Raw genomic sequence first — 16,047 nt, 5'->3', positions numbered from 1 at the left:
ATCATTACTAATATGGATGAGATAGTTCAAGTGGCTGAGGAGTTCTATAGAGATTTATACAGTACCAATGGCACCCACGACGATAATGGAAGAAAGAATAGCCTAGAGGAATTCGTAATCCCACAGGTAACGCCGGAAGAAGTAAAGAAAGCCTTGGGAGCTATGCAAAGGGGGAAGGCAGCTGGGGAGGGTCAGGTAACAGCAGATTTGTTGAAGGATGGTGGGCAGATTGTTCTTGAGAAACTGGCCACCCTGTATACGCAATGCCTCATGACCTCGAGCGTACCGGAATCTTGGAAGAACGCTAACATATTTCTAATCCATAAGAAAGGGGACGCCAAAGACTTGAAAAATTATAAACCGATCAGCTTACTGTCAGTTGCCTACAAAGTATTTACTAAGGTAATCGCAAATAGAATCAGGAACACCTTAGACTTCTGTCAAGGAAAGGACCAGGCAGGATTCCGTAAAGGCTACTCAACAATAGACCATATTCACACTATCAATCAGGTGATAGAGAAATGTGCGGAATATAACCAACGCTTATATATAGCGTTCATTGATTACGAGAAAGCGTTTGATTCTGTCGAAACCTCAGCAGTCATGGAGGCATTATGGAATCAGGGTGTAGACGAGCCGTATGTAAAAATACTGAAAGATATCTATAGCGGCTCTACAGCCACCGTAGTCCTCCATAAAGAAAGTAACAAAATCCCAATAAAGAAAGGCGTCAGACAGGGAGATACGATCTCTCCAATGCTATTCACAGCATGTTTACAGGAGGTATTCAGAGACCTGGAGTGGGAAGAATTGGGGATAAAAGTTAATGGAGAATACCTTAGTAACTTGCGGTTTGCTGATGATATTGCCTTGCTTAGTAACTCAGGGGACCAATTGCAATGCATGCGCACTGACCTGGAGAGGCAAAGCAGAAGAGTGGGTCTAAAAATTAATCTGCAGAAAACTAAAGTAATGTTTAACAGTCTCGGAAGAGAACAGCAACTTACAATAGGTAGCGAGGCACTAGAAGTGGTAAGGGAATACATCTACTTAGGGCAGGTAGTGACGGCGGATCCGGATCATGAGACGGAAATAATCAGAAAAATAAGAATGGGCTGGGGTGTGTTTGGCAGGCATTCTCGGATCATGAACAGCAGGCTGCCATTATCCCTCAAGGGAAAAGTGTGTAATAGCTGTGTCTTACCAGTACTCACCTACGGGGCAGAAACCTGGAGGCTTACGAAAAGGGTTCTACTTAAATTGAGGACGACGCAACGAGCTATGGAAAGAAGAATGATGGGTGTAACATTAAGGGATAAGAAAAGAGCAGATTGGGTGAGGGAATAAACGCGAGTTAATGACATCTTAGTTGAAATCAAGAAAAAGAAATGGGCATGGGCAGGTCATGTAATGAGGAGGGAAGATAACCGATGGTCATTAAGGGTTACGGACTGGATTCCAAGGGAAGGGAAGCTTAGCAGGGGGCGGCAGAAAGTTAGGTGGGCGGATGAGATTAAGAAGTTTGCAGGGACGACATGGCCACAATTAGTACATGACTGGGGTCGTTGGAGAAGTATGGGAGAGACCGTTGCCCTGCAGTGGGCGTAACCAGGCTGATGATGAAGTTCAAAAAGCAAAGTGTTGCCTGACGCAAAGATGCAGGTGACCTTCATCCAAGCTAAAATAAACTCTTGAAAGCAGTGAAACACAAAACGAAGGCATTGTGTGTGGGCTAAGAGTATGTGAGGACAGTTGAGGTTGATTTTCCAACTACTGAGAAAATCTCACTTGGGACAAAATTCGGGCCTAATACCAATGATCTTGCTATCACTTTGTAGAAGTAGCTCATTTTCAAAAATATTTGCTTCTGTATGCATCTCTTTTTTTTTTTCGTATTTGAAAATGTTCTCAATGGTGACTCGATTTACAATGGGCTTGATCATTTTTCTTTTTCGAAGATATTTTATTTGCTGTGTATTTTACTATCCCTGCTGTGTATTTTACTATCTTCTACCTTCAGTTTTCTATTTTGAATAAAATGAGCACTACTCCTTACTATTCAAACTGGATTATGAAGTTTTTTTTTTTTCTATGTGCTTACTTGAGAATGACAGCATCAGGCGATGCTGTGTTGCTCAGGGAAAACCAGGAAAACTCCGGGAATTTGAAAATGTCAGCTTGGTAGACACCCTGAATTTCTTGATTATAAGGCTCTGTTTGCAATAATATTGACACCTTAGAGATTCTTGAGCACGAATCTGTCACTTTAGCTTGACTTCGTCTTTGCCTTTGGTGTCCCTTTAACCCTTTCAGGGTCAGTGATGTAAATATACGGCGCCGGGAACAATTCCAAATTGGTCGATGTCATATATTTACAGTGCCATCCGTACGTTTAGAAAGCACGCCAATTTTCTAACTTTTTCTTGCCTGCTGTCTGCTGCCACTATGTGGGAATACAGGGAATTTTCTTCTCGTGCCTCTTTCTCTCTGCTTTCGTTGCATGGTTTGTTTGCTCCGGCGTGTCTACTACCGCTCGCACATTGGTGTGCGTGCGAGTGCACGGCGGTTAGTTTGGGTTTTGTTCCACGGGTGGTTTGGGCTTCCTGCGCTCGCAAAACTGATGGCTATCTCTTTACTAATTGCTCAAAGGTTGACCGCCTGTTTCTCGCTCGTTTTTTGCTCACAGGGGTGCCCATACGAAGGATGCTGCCGTACATGCATTTCCTTTTTTGGAGATGTGCTAATTAATTGCCTCTGGTTGGCAGTAAGATGAAGGATTAGCGGAAGTTTGTCACATGTATTGCTTTTCTGACGGGTGCACAACCACACATTTTTCTTGAGTGTGCTCACCTAAGCAGTTCGATTACACTATGAATGTAAATATTAGTGTAAGAGGAGGAACATTTGAGACTTGCGAAATATTCTTGTATGTGCATTGTTCTAAGCCTTCAAACTATGCGTATAACAATGCATCAATTTTTAATTCTTATAAGTTCATTTACTATCTTTATCGTTGTTATTCATGAATAAACAGTACATATATACCAATCCAAAATATTTTTTTCTCACTTTACGGACGCCCTAAAAAAATTACGGCAATATTTTTTTGAAATGGGGCTCTCTGAAGAATTTAAATCTGCAGTAAAAAAATCAACCCTGGGTGGTCACACGTGGTAAAAAAAATTAAAACTGAAAGGGTTAAGGAGCACGTGTATATGCCAGCAAATCAGCTCATGTGAATTTACCTCTCCCTAAATATTTTTGCTCTATATGTCCCCAAGCTTCGCCTTGGTCAGGCACTGCTATGAAATGAACCTTGGAGTGGGGACAGTTGTTTGTGAGGTTAAAATGATGGCAGCTCCCAGTAAAAGAATTAGTTCCAGTCCACTTCTTGTGGTGCACTTTATAAACTGTGTACGAGAAGGCTCTCTGGATGCTACATAATGTCAGGTAATCGCCTTCTAATCACTTTTCAATGTTGCCCATATGTACTGTGTTTGTGCTGTTGTATTTTTCATCCCCACACATGCAGATCTTGGCTATTTGTGCAAGTGGTTCGTGACCGCAGTGTGCTACTGTGATCTATGAGAGAACTATTTCTTGAAGCACAGAGAGGGCTGAGGGTACGAGCAGCACTCTTTTATCGGAGGAGATTTTGTGTTTCTGACCTGTAACTGGCTATAATAACTGATTAATGGAGTACTCCCATAATGTGTGCACAGAGGAAGGATGCCACAGTGGCTGTGCATAACATCCGTGTGGTGGCTGAAAACAATTGCTTTGTTGCGTATCATTATATATAAATGTAATAGCCTACATTATAAATAAGCTGTTTGCAGGACGGGCACAAACTATAAAAAAGACATAATAGTATCGACCAGACAGGTTGAATGCTCAACACAACAGTAATATATCTGTCTTCATTTGTGCTCAACCTGTGCTTTCTTTCTTCACCTATTGCCAATGCACCTACCAGCCCTTTTGCCTACCATCTTGTGATAGCCAAATTTTCAAGAAAATAACAGTGGGTATAGGTAATTGTGGCCCATGAAAAAAAAAAAAAAGAAAGGAGTCACTCAGGCCTTATGTTGCTCCATCAAGCATTAAAAGTGGACACTACCAAAATGATGGACTGTGTGTTTCTTTTCTTTTTGCCGAGCACAGTAAGCACCCTTCTGTTCTTTCATCACCTATGTGTCATGTGTGGTACGTGCAGTGCCGTGAGAAGCTGGCCCAGAGGGAGCAGCTGACGATGCAGGACTTCCGGGTGAGCCAAGGTCTGAGTGGAGCATGCTTGCAAGACATCCGCATGTATCGCTGTCGTGAAAAGACCTCGAATCGCCGGGAGTTCCGCTTGGCCCAGATCCTCCTTTGCCTTGAGAATGCAATGCACAAAGGTAAATGTAAAGATCAATGATGACCAAGAATCATGCTCCTAGCACCTACGTCACATAATTACTTGACTATGTAGGAAAGCCATTAACTATGTCCAGCTTAAAGGGATGCTAATGAGGGACACTAAATCAGTTTCGACTAATAAAGTATTGCTTCAAAACTCTATCTTTATTAATTTTAGGTTAAGAGTTAATCACTAGAGTAGAAAATGAAGGAGAAACTTTCAATTTTTAAATGCATGGTGAAACCTCAATGCCAATATATCAATGTCATGTCGTGGATTTCTGTGTATTTTCTCATATTTAAGCTGTTGTGGCACAGTAAGAGTACTGGAAATCTGCTGAATTCAGTCTTTGCCTTATTTGCAGTACAATGTATACAATCTTTACCGATAAAAATTAACTGGGCTTGAGGAGCTGCTGTCAAAATCCAGGACGTCACGGTGAGCTATGGTTGGAACTATGAAGTGCTGCTGCCACCAATCTTTCATTTTTGTCATTTCTGGCTTATGAAGCCTCCTCCCATGGCAAGAGTGGCTTTTTTGTTATTGTAGACATGTAATTTACTCATAGTGCTCAACCTATTTGTCTCTATGCGTAAAATGTTTTCAAACACTTCTAGTTGTACTAAAAGATTCACTGTGAAATGGATGTGAACAAGAGCCTGGTCTTGGACCAGTTATGAGTCCTGTTGCAGCTTATGAAGAATTCTTGCCTGAGTAGGAGTGACAAGAACCCCTACGTCTTTCCTTAGGTCACTGGTGCCCACTTATGAGGCTTAATTGCCCGGGCAGCTGCTTTTGAACTTCTCAGTGGCGTTCCAACTGGTTTCATTGACATTCCTCAAAATTGGCTCTGTGAGGAAACATTAAATTTATGCCAGAAATTTAGCAGGCAAGGTCGACATCTTACTCCAGGACCACTGAAAAATGAAACCAAGTAGCCCTTTTGAAAATGGTGTTTACATCAATCTTAGCCTACTGTTGTGCACTCACAATGTTTTTCCTTTGCGCCTTCCTCTTCATCTCAAGAATGGCTAATCTCAGTTGTCACTGTTGTCCTTGCTTTCTGAAATTAAGTACGCCACAATGTCTGGACCCTCAATTGAAAATAGATGAAGTGCCTCTTTATCTTAATGACGCTATCTCATGCCTGCCTCCTTTCTCGAATTTTTTGTAAAGTTTACAAATACTGTTCTTGGAAAAAGTTAAAAGGTGATAAAAGATGGCGCTAAGCAAGATTACAAGAAATACATACAGAAAATGAATTGTGATGGTACCTGTGCCACCCTTGGCCTGTTGTTGCAGTGCAAAATGCCATTAGCCAGAGGGGTACTTGCTTCTAACATTAAGGTTTATTAAGACGAGTTCCTAAAGCAGCCCAAATCAGCAGGAGCAAAGCTGCTGAAAAAGTAACTGATCTAAAAACAATGTGCAGCTTGTCTCTCTCTGCTGTTCCAACTTTGCTCCTTTTTGTATGCTGCATCTAAAGTTAAATAATCGTTAATAAACTGCATATATATCCCATAAAAGGCGTATGCTCTAGGTAAACTTTTCTAAAATGCATGCTATTTTCCCATTTCACCGTGGCCATACTTCTTTAGCATCACAAATGAACTTGGCAAGGGCGATGCAGAGTTTCTAGCTTATAGGAGGGCTGACCAATCGCTGAGACAGTAGTGATTCTAAACTCACTCAACACCATTCCCAGCATTTCCTGACACCTGTGGAAAAATGTTGCGTACTTGCAATGTACACAATGCATTTAGGGTCGCTCTTGGCTAGCAACAAACACATTTCATTTGCCTTTTGTGGAATACTTAGATAAAAAAAAAAATCTTGCAGCTACAAAGTTTAGAAACTCTTCTAATGGAAATCGGAGGTACAATGTCAGCACTAATGCTAGAAGCTCTACGCCTGCGTACTCTTGGCAAAAGGTTGTCTGCTACGCTGCAGTGAAGTTGGTGGAGTCACAGTTGAAGAGAGAGCGTGAAAGGAGAAATATAGACGAAGAGGGCGAGCAGAGGGAGAGAGAGAAGGATGCTGCTATTTTTCAGTTTGTAGGTGTTTACTGAACAGGGTTGACTGACCTTATGGCAATGGTTTCTGTACCACAAGACCACCACTTCCGATCTCCATGATGTAACAATGAGTTCTGCTTAAAGTGCAACGCCACACTGTACTCGGTTTGTGCACTTGGAATTGATTGCATTAAAATATGATGTAATTCCGTATTTGTTGAAGAATTTAAGCTTTATAAACCATATTTAATAGTTTGACAGCTGTCCATTTAAAAAGAAAACGAGATATCTTCTGTCAGTGCTCCTATAAATTTTTTTCTGCACTTTACAAACTGGTTCTTTGATACAGTTCTAGACTTTTTTTTAAGGGTGTCGGAAAAGTACGCTTTGCTACCTGCTTATTTTCATGTTTCACACATACAGCTGTGGGTGGTCTCAGCTAAAAATCTTTAGTTTGCAATAGTGCATTAAGTTTGAATTATGGCATTTAGGCTAAGTTACCACACTGATCTGTAGGAATCTTTAGCCTCAAAATTAGCAAGCTACTAGTACTAAACACTGAGGCCAAAAGTCATTGAAGCCAAAGAACATAAATAAGCTGAACATGGCACACACAGGGCTTAGGAGCTCAATCTCCACTAGTGGCTGGTATCATTCATGCATATTTTCATTCACTCTTGTTTTATTGCAATAGCAATTATATGGACACTCCAAGTGCATTACTGCTATTGGCATCGCTGTGAGGTTCCGTATAAAATCCCAGGGCGATAAAATCGTTGCCGTGTGCTGTATGCTGTATGTGCGAGTGAAAGCGTGTGAAGGTGAGCCGGTGATCGCGTCTCAATCTCGCACACGAAAGGTAGAAAAACGAGAGGAAGTGCGCCGTCTTCCATCGCATGCAAGGCTCCAGGAGGAGGATAGGGAGGAGGGCGCATTCTATTCTGGGTGGCCTGGGCGGGTACGCACGGTCATCTGGGCCGCTGTATCTTGAAAACCATCTATGACGGGGACAAGGTACAAGGTCTGACGTGGGTGCGTTATACTGTGCCCACAGGGTGCGTTCTACTGCGGGTGGCACTGGTGCCCGCGTGCGCCCGCCTGGGCTGCTGTATCTTGAAAGCCATCTGTAACAGGGATAGAGTCCACCATGCACTGTGTTTTCGCGACTCACTGTTGCTGCCGCACTTCCTCACTCCAGCATTTTGACAGCGAGTTTCCGCAGTGATTGAGTGAGATGTTTTCACGTTTACTTGTGCGAGCATGGCACCATGCTTGTTAATTTAGTTGTTATGCCAATGTTTACAAGTTTGTACGACCGATAAAACTACTGTATTTAGTTTTTATAGCTGTCCACTAATTTGCTATCGCAATAGATGCTTCACCTTTTGGGGGAAACTGCAACTTTTTAAAATAAAATTGCCAACATAAAACCAGTTTTCCTTCTGCAAATCAAAATCAGTCTTCTTCTATGCTCATGGCATTGGTGAACGTGAGCCTTCCTGTTAGTACTAATGGCTTGTTTGTGGGTTAGTTGATTTTAAGTCATGGTGAACGCCTTGCAGTACGAAAAGATGCGGGACTAAACAAGAAGGCAACACACACAAGGTGCTAATTAGGTTTGGCTGTTTGCTAAGCAAGCCCTGTACTTTCCTTGATTTTCACGACCATGCTGTGCTGCCTGGTATTATTTCTGCAGTGTGCAATTATGTATAGCATTATTTTTTCTATGTGGTAACATTGCCTTGTCTTTGATTCTTAGACTACCCAGTGGGAGCTGAATGCCAACAGGAAATGTTGGAGCACCGTCGCTTCCTTCTTGAGAACTACCAACTCACACCAGACTTGGCATCATCATGTGAGCAGGATATTGCAACCTTCTGCCGGCGGCGTCTTGAGCCCAATGGAAAAACCTTGCACTGCCTAATGAGGCATGCCAGACCTTCAGCCCAAGGCAACCAGCGTCTCTCAGACCAGTGCCGTCGACAGGTCAGCACATTTTTTGGCATACTCAATTTAGCTTCATACCTGATACCCAAATGCTGTATAGTACTTCAAGTTCACTACTTGGCAATGTAAAGTGATCACAATGCTCTAAAGTTGAAGTTAACAAGGTGACATTACGGTGTAGGATCTCCTCCTTTAACATGCACCAGCCCTACATAAAATAGTAGCAGCCCCCAGCCACAAAATTGAAATTTAGCTGAGACTTCTGCTTCTGTACATGTAATACCACCGTCACTGTCATGTAGGAAGAATAAATGTCATTACTTGAATTATATTTGCATTTAATGTCGATAGTTAGGGGCTCCCACAAGCGGATACTTAATGACATGAAAATGACCTTCCTAAATTAATGATTTTGGAGGACTCATTTGTATGTACTGCAGGCAAACCTCTTTATAATGAAACAGGATAAACGAAGTAAGTGAAATTCCTTTTGAAACCCTCGTAGGGATTCGTAGTGCAGTACATGCAATAATGGATATAATGAAGTACAGTCGACGACTGGTAATTCGGACTCCACGGGGGACATAAATAAGTCTGAACTATCGAATATATAAAAAAAAAAGATGCTTTTACTTGTGTTTTAAGGCCCCTGTGCAAGGAAGAAGTGGTCGATTCATTGCTCCATGCACTTCCTCCTACGTGCAACCAAGTCCACCTGTATTTCTGCCAGTTTTGTGTTGTCTCTGTACGTCGATGCAATGACTGCAAAAGCTTGAGTCAGATCTGCATGTGAAGGCTCCGGAGCGCACAGCACATCATCATCACCCGAGTTGAGTCACAATTTCAAGGTGGAAGAACTCGCTCAATTGTTTTGTCATCGTTCAGTTAGGCACACGGCAGCACCGCGCTGTCGACGTCTGCAACGTCTTCATATTAAATATAATGGCGGCAGGAGTGGGTACACCGCAGCCTAGCAGGTCATCATTGATGTTCGCATTTGAGCTCAATGTAGTAGGTGGCAGTTCAGGCTCATCAGTTGTGGAGCCAGGCTCATTCAGACTGCAAGGGTACCATTGATGCCATTTGATGTGGCCTGTCGATACGTTCACGAGAAAGACTTCTTGGAGCCAGCAGAGCGATGTTTGGAACGCAAACTAAACAAATAAGCACAGAATAGCGGAATGCTGTCTGAAAGGCAAGAATGACAAGAGCAGGCCATGCGCAGGGTTGCTGGAATACGATGTTATGATTGCGATGTTGATGCGACCTTTAATTTAGGCAAAGCCTCCAAGATTGTCATTTGCAGTTAAATCTTAGCGGTGCAGTACTGTGACCAAGGCATGACCTCGGATATTGCCGCCTAACGTGTAATCTCAGAGGCCATACTTGATGCCTGATATCTCTGAGGCCATACTTGATGTCTTGTCGAAGTTGCTAGAGGAGATAATGGTGGCAGAGTTGGCGTGTACTACAGCCATGTACAGAGTCCGGATAATCAAATGTAGAGCTGGCGGCCATTCGAAATATCGGTCATGTTTACACATTAAGTCTATGGGGCCATTGGCGGTGCCGCGGCGCTGTCTAAATTGCTGAGCATGTCCGGATTATCGGTGTCCAATTTATCAGTCAGTGACTGTAATTCTGGTCCCTATTCAACTTCTTTGTAACAAGGTATTACTCTATTTAGTAGGGGTATGTGAATATCAAATTTTCAATTCAGAAGTGAATTGGAATAATGAATACCAAGCACGATTTGAATTGAATATTTTTGAACGAATTGAATCGGATACTATTGGGTTTGCAGAAATGCAGTTTTTCACCAACCAGACGTACAATTGAAAAAAAGCAAGTTTACTGCATAGCGAATGACTGAAAATTATGCTTTGTGGTCAACAAAATTCTCAAGTACAAAACTTGCTTGACGTTATCATAACTTCAGTTAATATTTTGTTATGAAGGAAGGATAGCTGCTCGACATGTTTGGGAAGTAGCGACACCCTCCTGCATGTCACAATTCCTTCAGACAGAAAAGAACTGCTCACTGGACACATTAGCATCTCATTTTGGCAGGTATCTCTTTGCAAACTGAGCCGACAGTGGGCACCATGCTTACACCACCACACACATAGATCTTTTTTTCTGGCCCAAAATTTCCTCATGCACATATCTTTCAACCTATTCTCATGGCAGTCAAAATTGCTGCCACAAGTAAGTGAAAAATTGCTGCTGGCTGATGAGCTTATCAAAGTATTTTAAAAGTGCTGAAATGGAGGGAGCCTCTTCAGATGTTTTCATTGTTGAGGGCATATCTGAGTTACTTGGTGTTGAAAATTTCCTTGCTTCTAAAGCCAAGTTTTTAATCCAGTTTGCCATTGCAGCATCCTTGTAGTACTCAACTACTTTAGAACAAGGGTCTAAAAACATTGCCAAGCTTGCTACCTTGGTGAAATTTATAGTTTGGAAACCGTGCTTTCAGGCACTTAGCCAGATTAGTAGTGAACATAGAGGTTTCCACCTGGCAGCTGGTGAAGAGGCATGAAGAAGTAGCAGTGTAGGTACTTGAGCTGATAAGGGTACTACTGATAAGGGTGCTACTTGCTCAAAGCAACTGTGCTTTTCATCTTGCCTGTGACTGCATTTCATAACTTTCCTCAAGCCCCAAGACTTCTGCCATGTTCCTGATTGTCAGTTTATTGGATATGTATCTAGTCTTGTTTTGGTGACTTGGTATCAATAACCATCTCTAGATAATTATATAAGCGTAATAGAAAATCTTGATTGATCATCACCTGCCATGGCAGTGTAGTGGCTTCGGCGTTGCGGTGCTAAGCCTGTGGACGTGCAATCTAATCCCGGCCACAGTGGCATCATTTCGATGAGGGTGAAATACAAAAACGCTTGTGTACTGTGTATTGGGTGTACATTAAAGAACCCCAGGTGGTCAAAATTAGTCCGGAGTTCCCCACTATGGCGTGCCTCATAATCATATCTTGGTTTTTGACATGTAAAACACCAGAATTGAATTAATCGATCATCATAATTCTCTGAAAGCATGTTTAGTGAAAAGACTCATAATTAGAAATGCTTTATACCTACACTGTGACCTTGTGTATTTGTATCAACACATTGCGTCTGCTATTATTGCCTTGAAACCAGTGTCATTTGATGAAATTTATGTAATTAGCTACAGCACACTTGATTTTGCTGTTATAAAATGTGTGCTGTAACTATGGCTTCTTACTGTATATGCTGAAGTTTTGTGAAAAATGTGAGCACATCCTTTTTTGTGGTTAACACATTTGTAAAATAAGGTGGAGCACGTGCTGAAGGTTTCTGGTGCTGGAGAAGATTGGCGAGTGGACCCTGTTCTCCAAGAAGCCTGCCAATCCACTGCTTCACACCTCTGTCAGGATGTCAAGCCGGGGCGGGGAAGGTATTAGCGTAGTTTTCTTTCATGACTGTAACAGCGTTTTCTTAGTGGCATCTAGATTGTGCAGCTGTTGTATGCTATAAAGTAATGCTATATGTAGCTGAATAAATTTATCCACTCTGGTATTTTGCAGAGCACTAGTGCAAGCCAAATTCTTTTGTAGCCTAAGTATGCACCCTGAAATTAAGTGAGGATCTGTGGTAGTTGCATGTGCATGTGAAGATTCTTCGTTTTGTTTTTGTGATTCATTCAATTGCTGTGGCGAATTTTTTTTTTTTTCACAGCTCCTGAGATGCACAATACTCTGTTGTCAGTAATATATAATACAGAAACGTGTGTCAAAGCCATTTTTGTATTCTTTAAGATTGTACATAACCACTTTGCTAGCCATCATTAATATTTTCTTGATGAGAGATAAACTGCAGTGAGCTTTATGAATGTTTTCCATGGGAGACGATATACAGTCAAATCTCGATATAATAAATCACACGGGACTGCCGAAAATCATTCTTTATTTTGAAGTATCGTTGTAATGAAAAACTTGCGGTTATAAGCCAGTGGACAAACCTAGGAATGAAAATGACATACCTTGGCACTAGATGCATGCACAGACAAGCATACTCTCAAATAAAAATGTTTCACTCACATCAAAGCTGCTTTATTTGAAGAAATCAGCGATTTTCATCTGGCGTGTGCAGCACGCACGATTGATTAGGAATGTGTCTACATCTTCCACTTTGCTCAGTACCTCATTGGGTATGTCATTGCAACGAGTGGTGAAAGTGCGAACTTTGTTCATGTGCACTAAAACATCAATTTTCGACACGATCTCATGGTCTGTGTTCAGTGATCCACAGTCATCTTCCTTCGGGTTGTCATCGTCACTGGAGACATTGCGAATGCAGTTAACAATCTCTTCGGTTGTCAGGTCCGCCGCCGTTAGTGCTGCGCTGTCGCTCTCCACGTAGTCGTCGAAGGAAGAGATGGTGGGCAGCAGTTCCGCAACCTTGGTCCACAAGTCTCCTGGGTTGTTGTCGGTCACCTGCAGGTCATCTTCAAGCTGCACAGGCACTTTGACGAGCCATGCTTTTCGCCAGCAATTTTTAATGTTGGACGCCTTCAAGTTCCACCAAGCTCTTGCGAGCATTTCCACTGCCTGACGAATATTGATTGCAGTTGGCTGCTTTAAGCAGAGGTTCATAATCAACCGCTGCATAAGGTGCTTACCAAATCCTGCTTTCACACTCCTTATAATGCCCTGATCTAGGGGTTGCAGCAAGGATGTGTTGTTTGGCGGCAGAAACTCGAAGCGAACGGGCATCAAGTGAACATTCACAATGTGAGCAGAGCAGTCGTCGACAATCAGTAGAATTCTTTGGTCATTCCTCCTCAATTTGCGCGTCAAGTTTGAGGAGTCACTCGGAAAAGAGTTCTCTGGTCATCCAGGCTCGTTTGTTGGCGTGGTAGTTGTATGATAACGACATGATGTTTTTCATGCAGCGAGGCTTCACGTACTTGCCGATGACAAGTGGTTTAATTTTCTTCCTGCCTGTTGCATTGCAGCAGAGTAGGGCTGTCACTCGAAGATGCGACTTCTTCCCTCCTTTGCACTGCTGCCCTTTGAAGTGCATCGTCTGGTCAGGCATGAGCTGATAAAAACATGCGATAAAAATATTGTCTTCAGAGTACGATTCAGCTACCTCTAGAAAACTATCATTGTGCCAGGAATCCTTGCCTTCTCTGTCAGTAGTCTTTTCCTTGCCCGAGACTACCTGCCAAGTTATTTCGTTCCTTTGGCGGAAATGAAAAAGCCAACCCGCACTGGCACCGAACCCAGTTATTTCAAGTGTATCAGCAAATTCGCGGGCTTTTTCTTGGAGCATTGGGGCAGACACTGGAATTTTTTGCAGTCTCGCATCTTTGAACCACATGAGAAAAGCTTGGTTCACATTTTGAAAGTTTCCTAGTCACAGCCGTTTCCTCGTAGGAGCGAGTTGTGATTACCGGTGAAGCTTGACAATCTTGTCTCGGTCTTTCAAAATGGTTGTGATGGTCGATAGGGCAATGCCACGCACACCTTGATTAGCTTTCTCCCTGCATCAATTTCCTGCAATACGTCCAATTTGTCCTGTAGCAAAAACTGCTTTCGCTTCTTCTTGGTGCCGTCGCTAGCTGCATTCATCGTTGTATCTCGCGTAAATATCGCCAAACCTTTGTCGTGAAGTTCTTGAAGTTTGTGGTGAAGCAGTTGGCACTCAATATGGTGATCATGATAACTACTGTGACATGGTGATGATAATAGCTACTGCACTCTCAGTTTCTGTGTCATGCGAGAGTTGCGGCGCTGGTACTTTTAGCCGAATTCGTAATACTGATGTTCCTTGGTTATAAAGGGGGAAATAAACTATGTGCGTTATTCTGAAATATGCGCCGTAGTGAAATTCGTAGTTCTGAAATATTTTTACATTGAAAATATAGGCAGTCTGGTGGGGACTTTTAAAATATTAGTAAATTTGAGAAATCGGTTATGTGGGGTTCGCAGTAACGAGATTTGACTGTAGTATCATGTTGGCTGAACATTTTGCTGTTATGTGATACAAGGAAGATATTCTGTAAGAGTCCACCTAGTGGACATGTCCATTTCATCTGCTGCTGAAGTGCTGATTGGCTGTAGCGCCTCGCGGCTGCGGACGTGCAGCCCAGCCCAGCCAATCAAAAGTTCAACAGCAGACGAAATGGATATGTCCACTAGGTGGACTCTTGCGGAATACCTCCCCAGTTGACTTCTGTTAATTCGACTCTGGTTAATTCGATCCTGACCGACGTTTACAGCTGGCACACATCCATTTCTATGGGCCTGAACTTATTTTGATCCTAAAATTGGCCTTTGCTGGATAATTCAAACGTGACCAATCAACATTCCCGCACCTGACCCCTATGGTGACCCCAGTAACGACCCCTTTAGTGGCAGCATACAGTGTGTCTTGATGGAGCTTAGGGGAGAGTGAATGCATTGAACACATTGTCTCTTGTTGAGAACTTCTATTTTCGGCCTGCCCATGGAAGATTTTCAAGTAATTACGGTAGCTCTCCATGTTTGGTACAGTATGTACCTGATTCTAATTTTTGAGAGGGAAGGGGGAAATTGCTTGTGTGGTACAATCGAGTATGAAAGCAAAACCAAATTTGCAGCATCGTATGCTTTACCTCATCATACATCTGTATTGCGACGAAGCTGATAAAAAAAAAAAATAAACTGCAGCAAAGCTGACCTCGGGAAGCCTGTGCCATTATGCAACCCATATTAAGACCCTTGCCCATTTTTCTTCCTAAACAACAAGGTGTGCATTACATTTTTGCTTTGTTTAGGAGCTTTGATGTTTTCTACGTTTTTTTTCTACTTTGGACACATAGAAAGCGGGCGCGCGCTTGATCTGGGGCCATGTTAGAATCAGGCCAATACAGTTAAGCCTAGATATAACAAGCTTCAATATAACAAAATTCTCGATATAACAAAATATTTAACTTTTTATAACTTTTTATCCGTAGAATACCATGTATTTAGAACCTCAAAACAGTTAAACGTTGATATAACGAACTTCTATGTAACGAAATTCTCAATATAACAATAGTTGATTGAGTCTATGCCGAGACAATAAATCTCGTTATAACTCTATACCGAGACAATGGATGGAACTTCTGCAGACACAGATGATCAAATTCTTTAATTACAAACGGCTACTTGCGAACGCATAACTCAAATTGTATGCTGCACCACCAAGAGTGACTGCCCAAGCGGAGCAGCGTCATGTTCCATATAAAGTCCAAGTGTGATAAGATCCTATTGCATCCTGTGCACTGTATGCTTTGTGTGCAAGGGAAAGGTTACGAGGGTGAGCCGAGAAGGATGGTGGCATGATAAGCACCATCTCTGCGGGAGCTAGGGTAAAGGGGAGGAGGAGAGTGAACTCGCAGTAATGCGATCAATCATGTCGAAGGTGTGGGGAGGGGGACAGGTTAGTGCGCGTCTCCTTTTCTAGTGCGTGGCTGTGCATGACTGTCTGTGTGGCTTAGCGCATACGCAGCCCACACGTCCCATTTTAGGAATAATTTGCCGCATGTGCAAAGAGTGTGCCGAGATCGCGGGGCATCATGTGTGCTGTCTTCCCCTGTGTTTAGTACAGGATGTTGCATAATATTGAGTTTTGGAGAGGAGTTGAAGCCAGAGGCAGACGAAGCATTCACTCCCACCTGCT

The 16,047-nt window shown here is 42.5% G+C and overlaps 1 protein-coding gene across 2 annotated transcripts in view; it reads left to right on the top strand.

The window, feature by feature from the left end:
• Nucleotides 1-16,047, top strand: part of Glg1 (Golgi apparatus protein 1) — a 127,466-nt gene that overhangs the window by 35,458 nt on the left and 75,961 nt on the right. For both annotated transcript variants that reach the window (XM_055062163.1, XM_050194356.2), the window contains exons 6-8: nucleotides 4,217-4,397; nucleotides 8,174-8,400; nucleotides 11,673-11,794. In XM_055062163.1, the coding sequence (XP_054918138.1) occupies nucleotides 4,217-4,397; nucleotides 8,174-8,400; nucleotides 11,673-11,794 (530 nt within the window). The remainder of the gene's footprint in view (nucleotides 1-4,216; nucleotides 4,398-8,173; nucleotides 8,401-11,672; nucleotides 11,795-16,047) is intronic.

Source organism: Dermacentor andersoni, chromosome 1 (genome assembly GCF_023375885.2).
Source record: "Dermacentor andersoni chromosome 1, qqDerAnde1_hic_scaffold, whole genome shotgun sequence".
Lineage (NCBI taxonomy): Eukaryota > Metazoa > Arthropoda > Arachnida > Ixodida > Ixodidae > Dermacentor > Dermacentor andersoni.
Note: the sequence above shows the minus strand (reverse complement) of the source record. Positions and strands in the feature narration are given on the sequence as shown.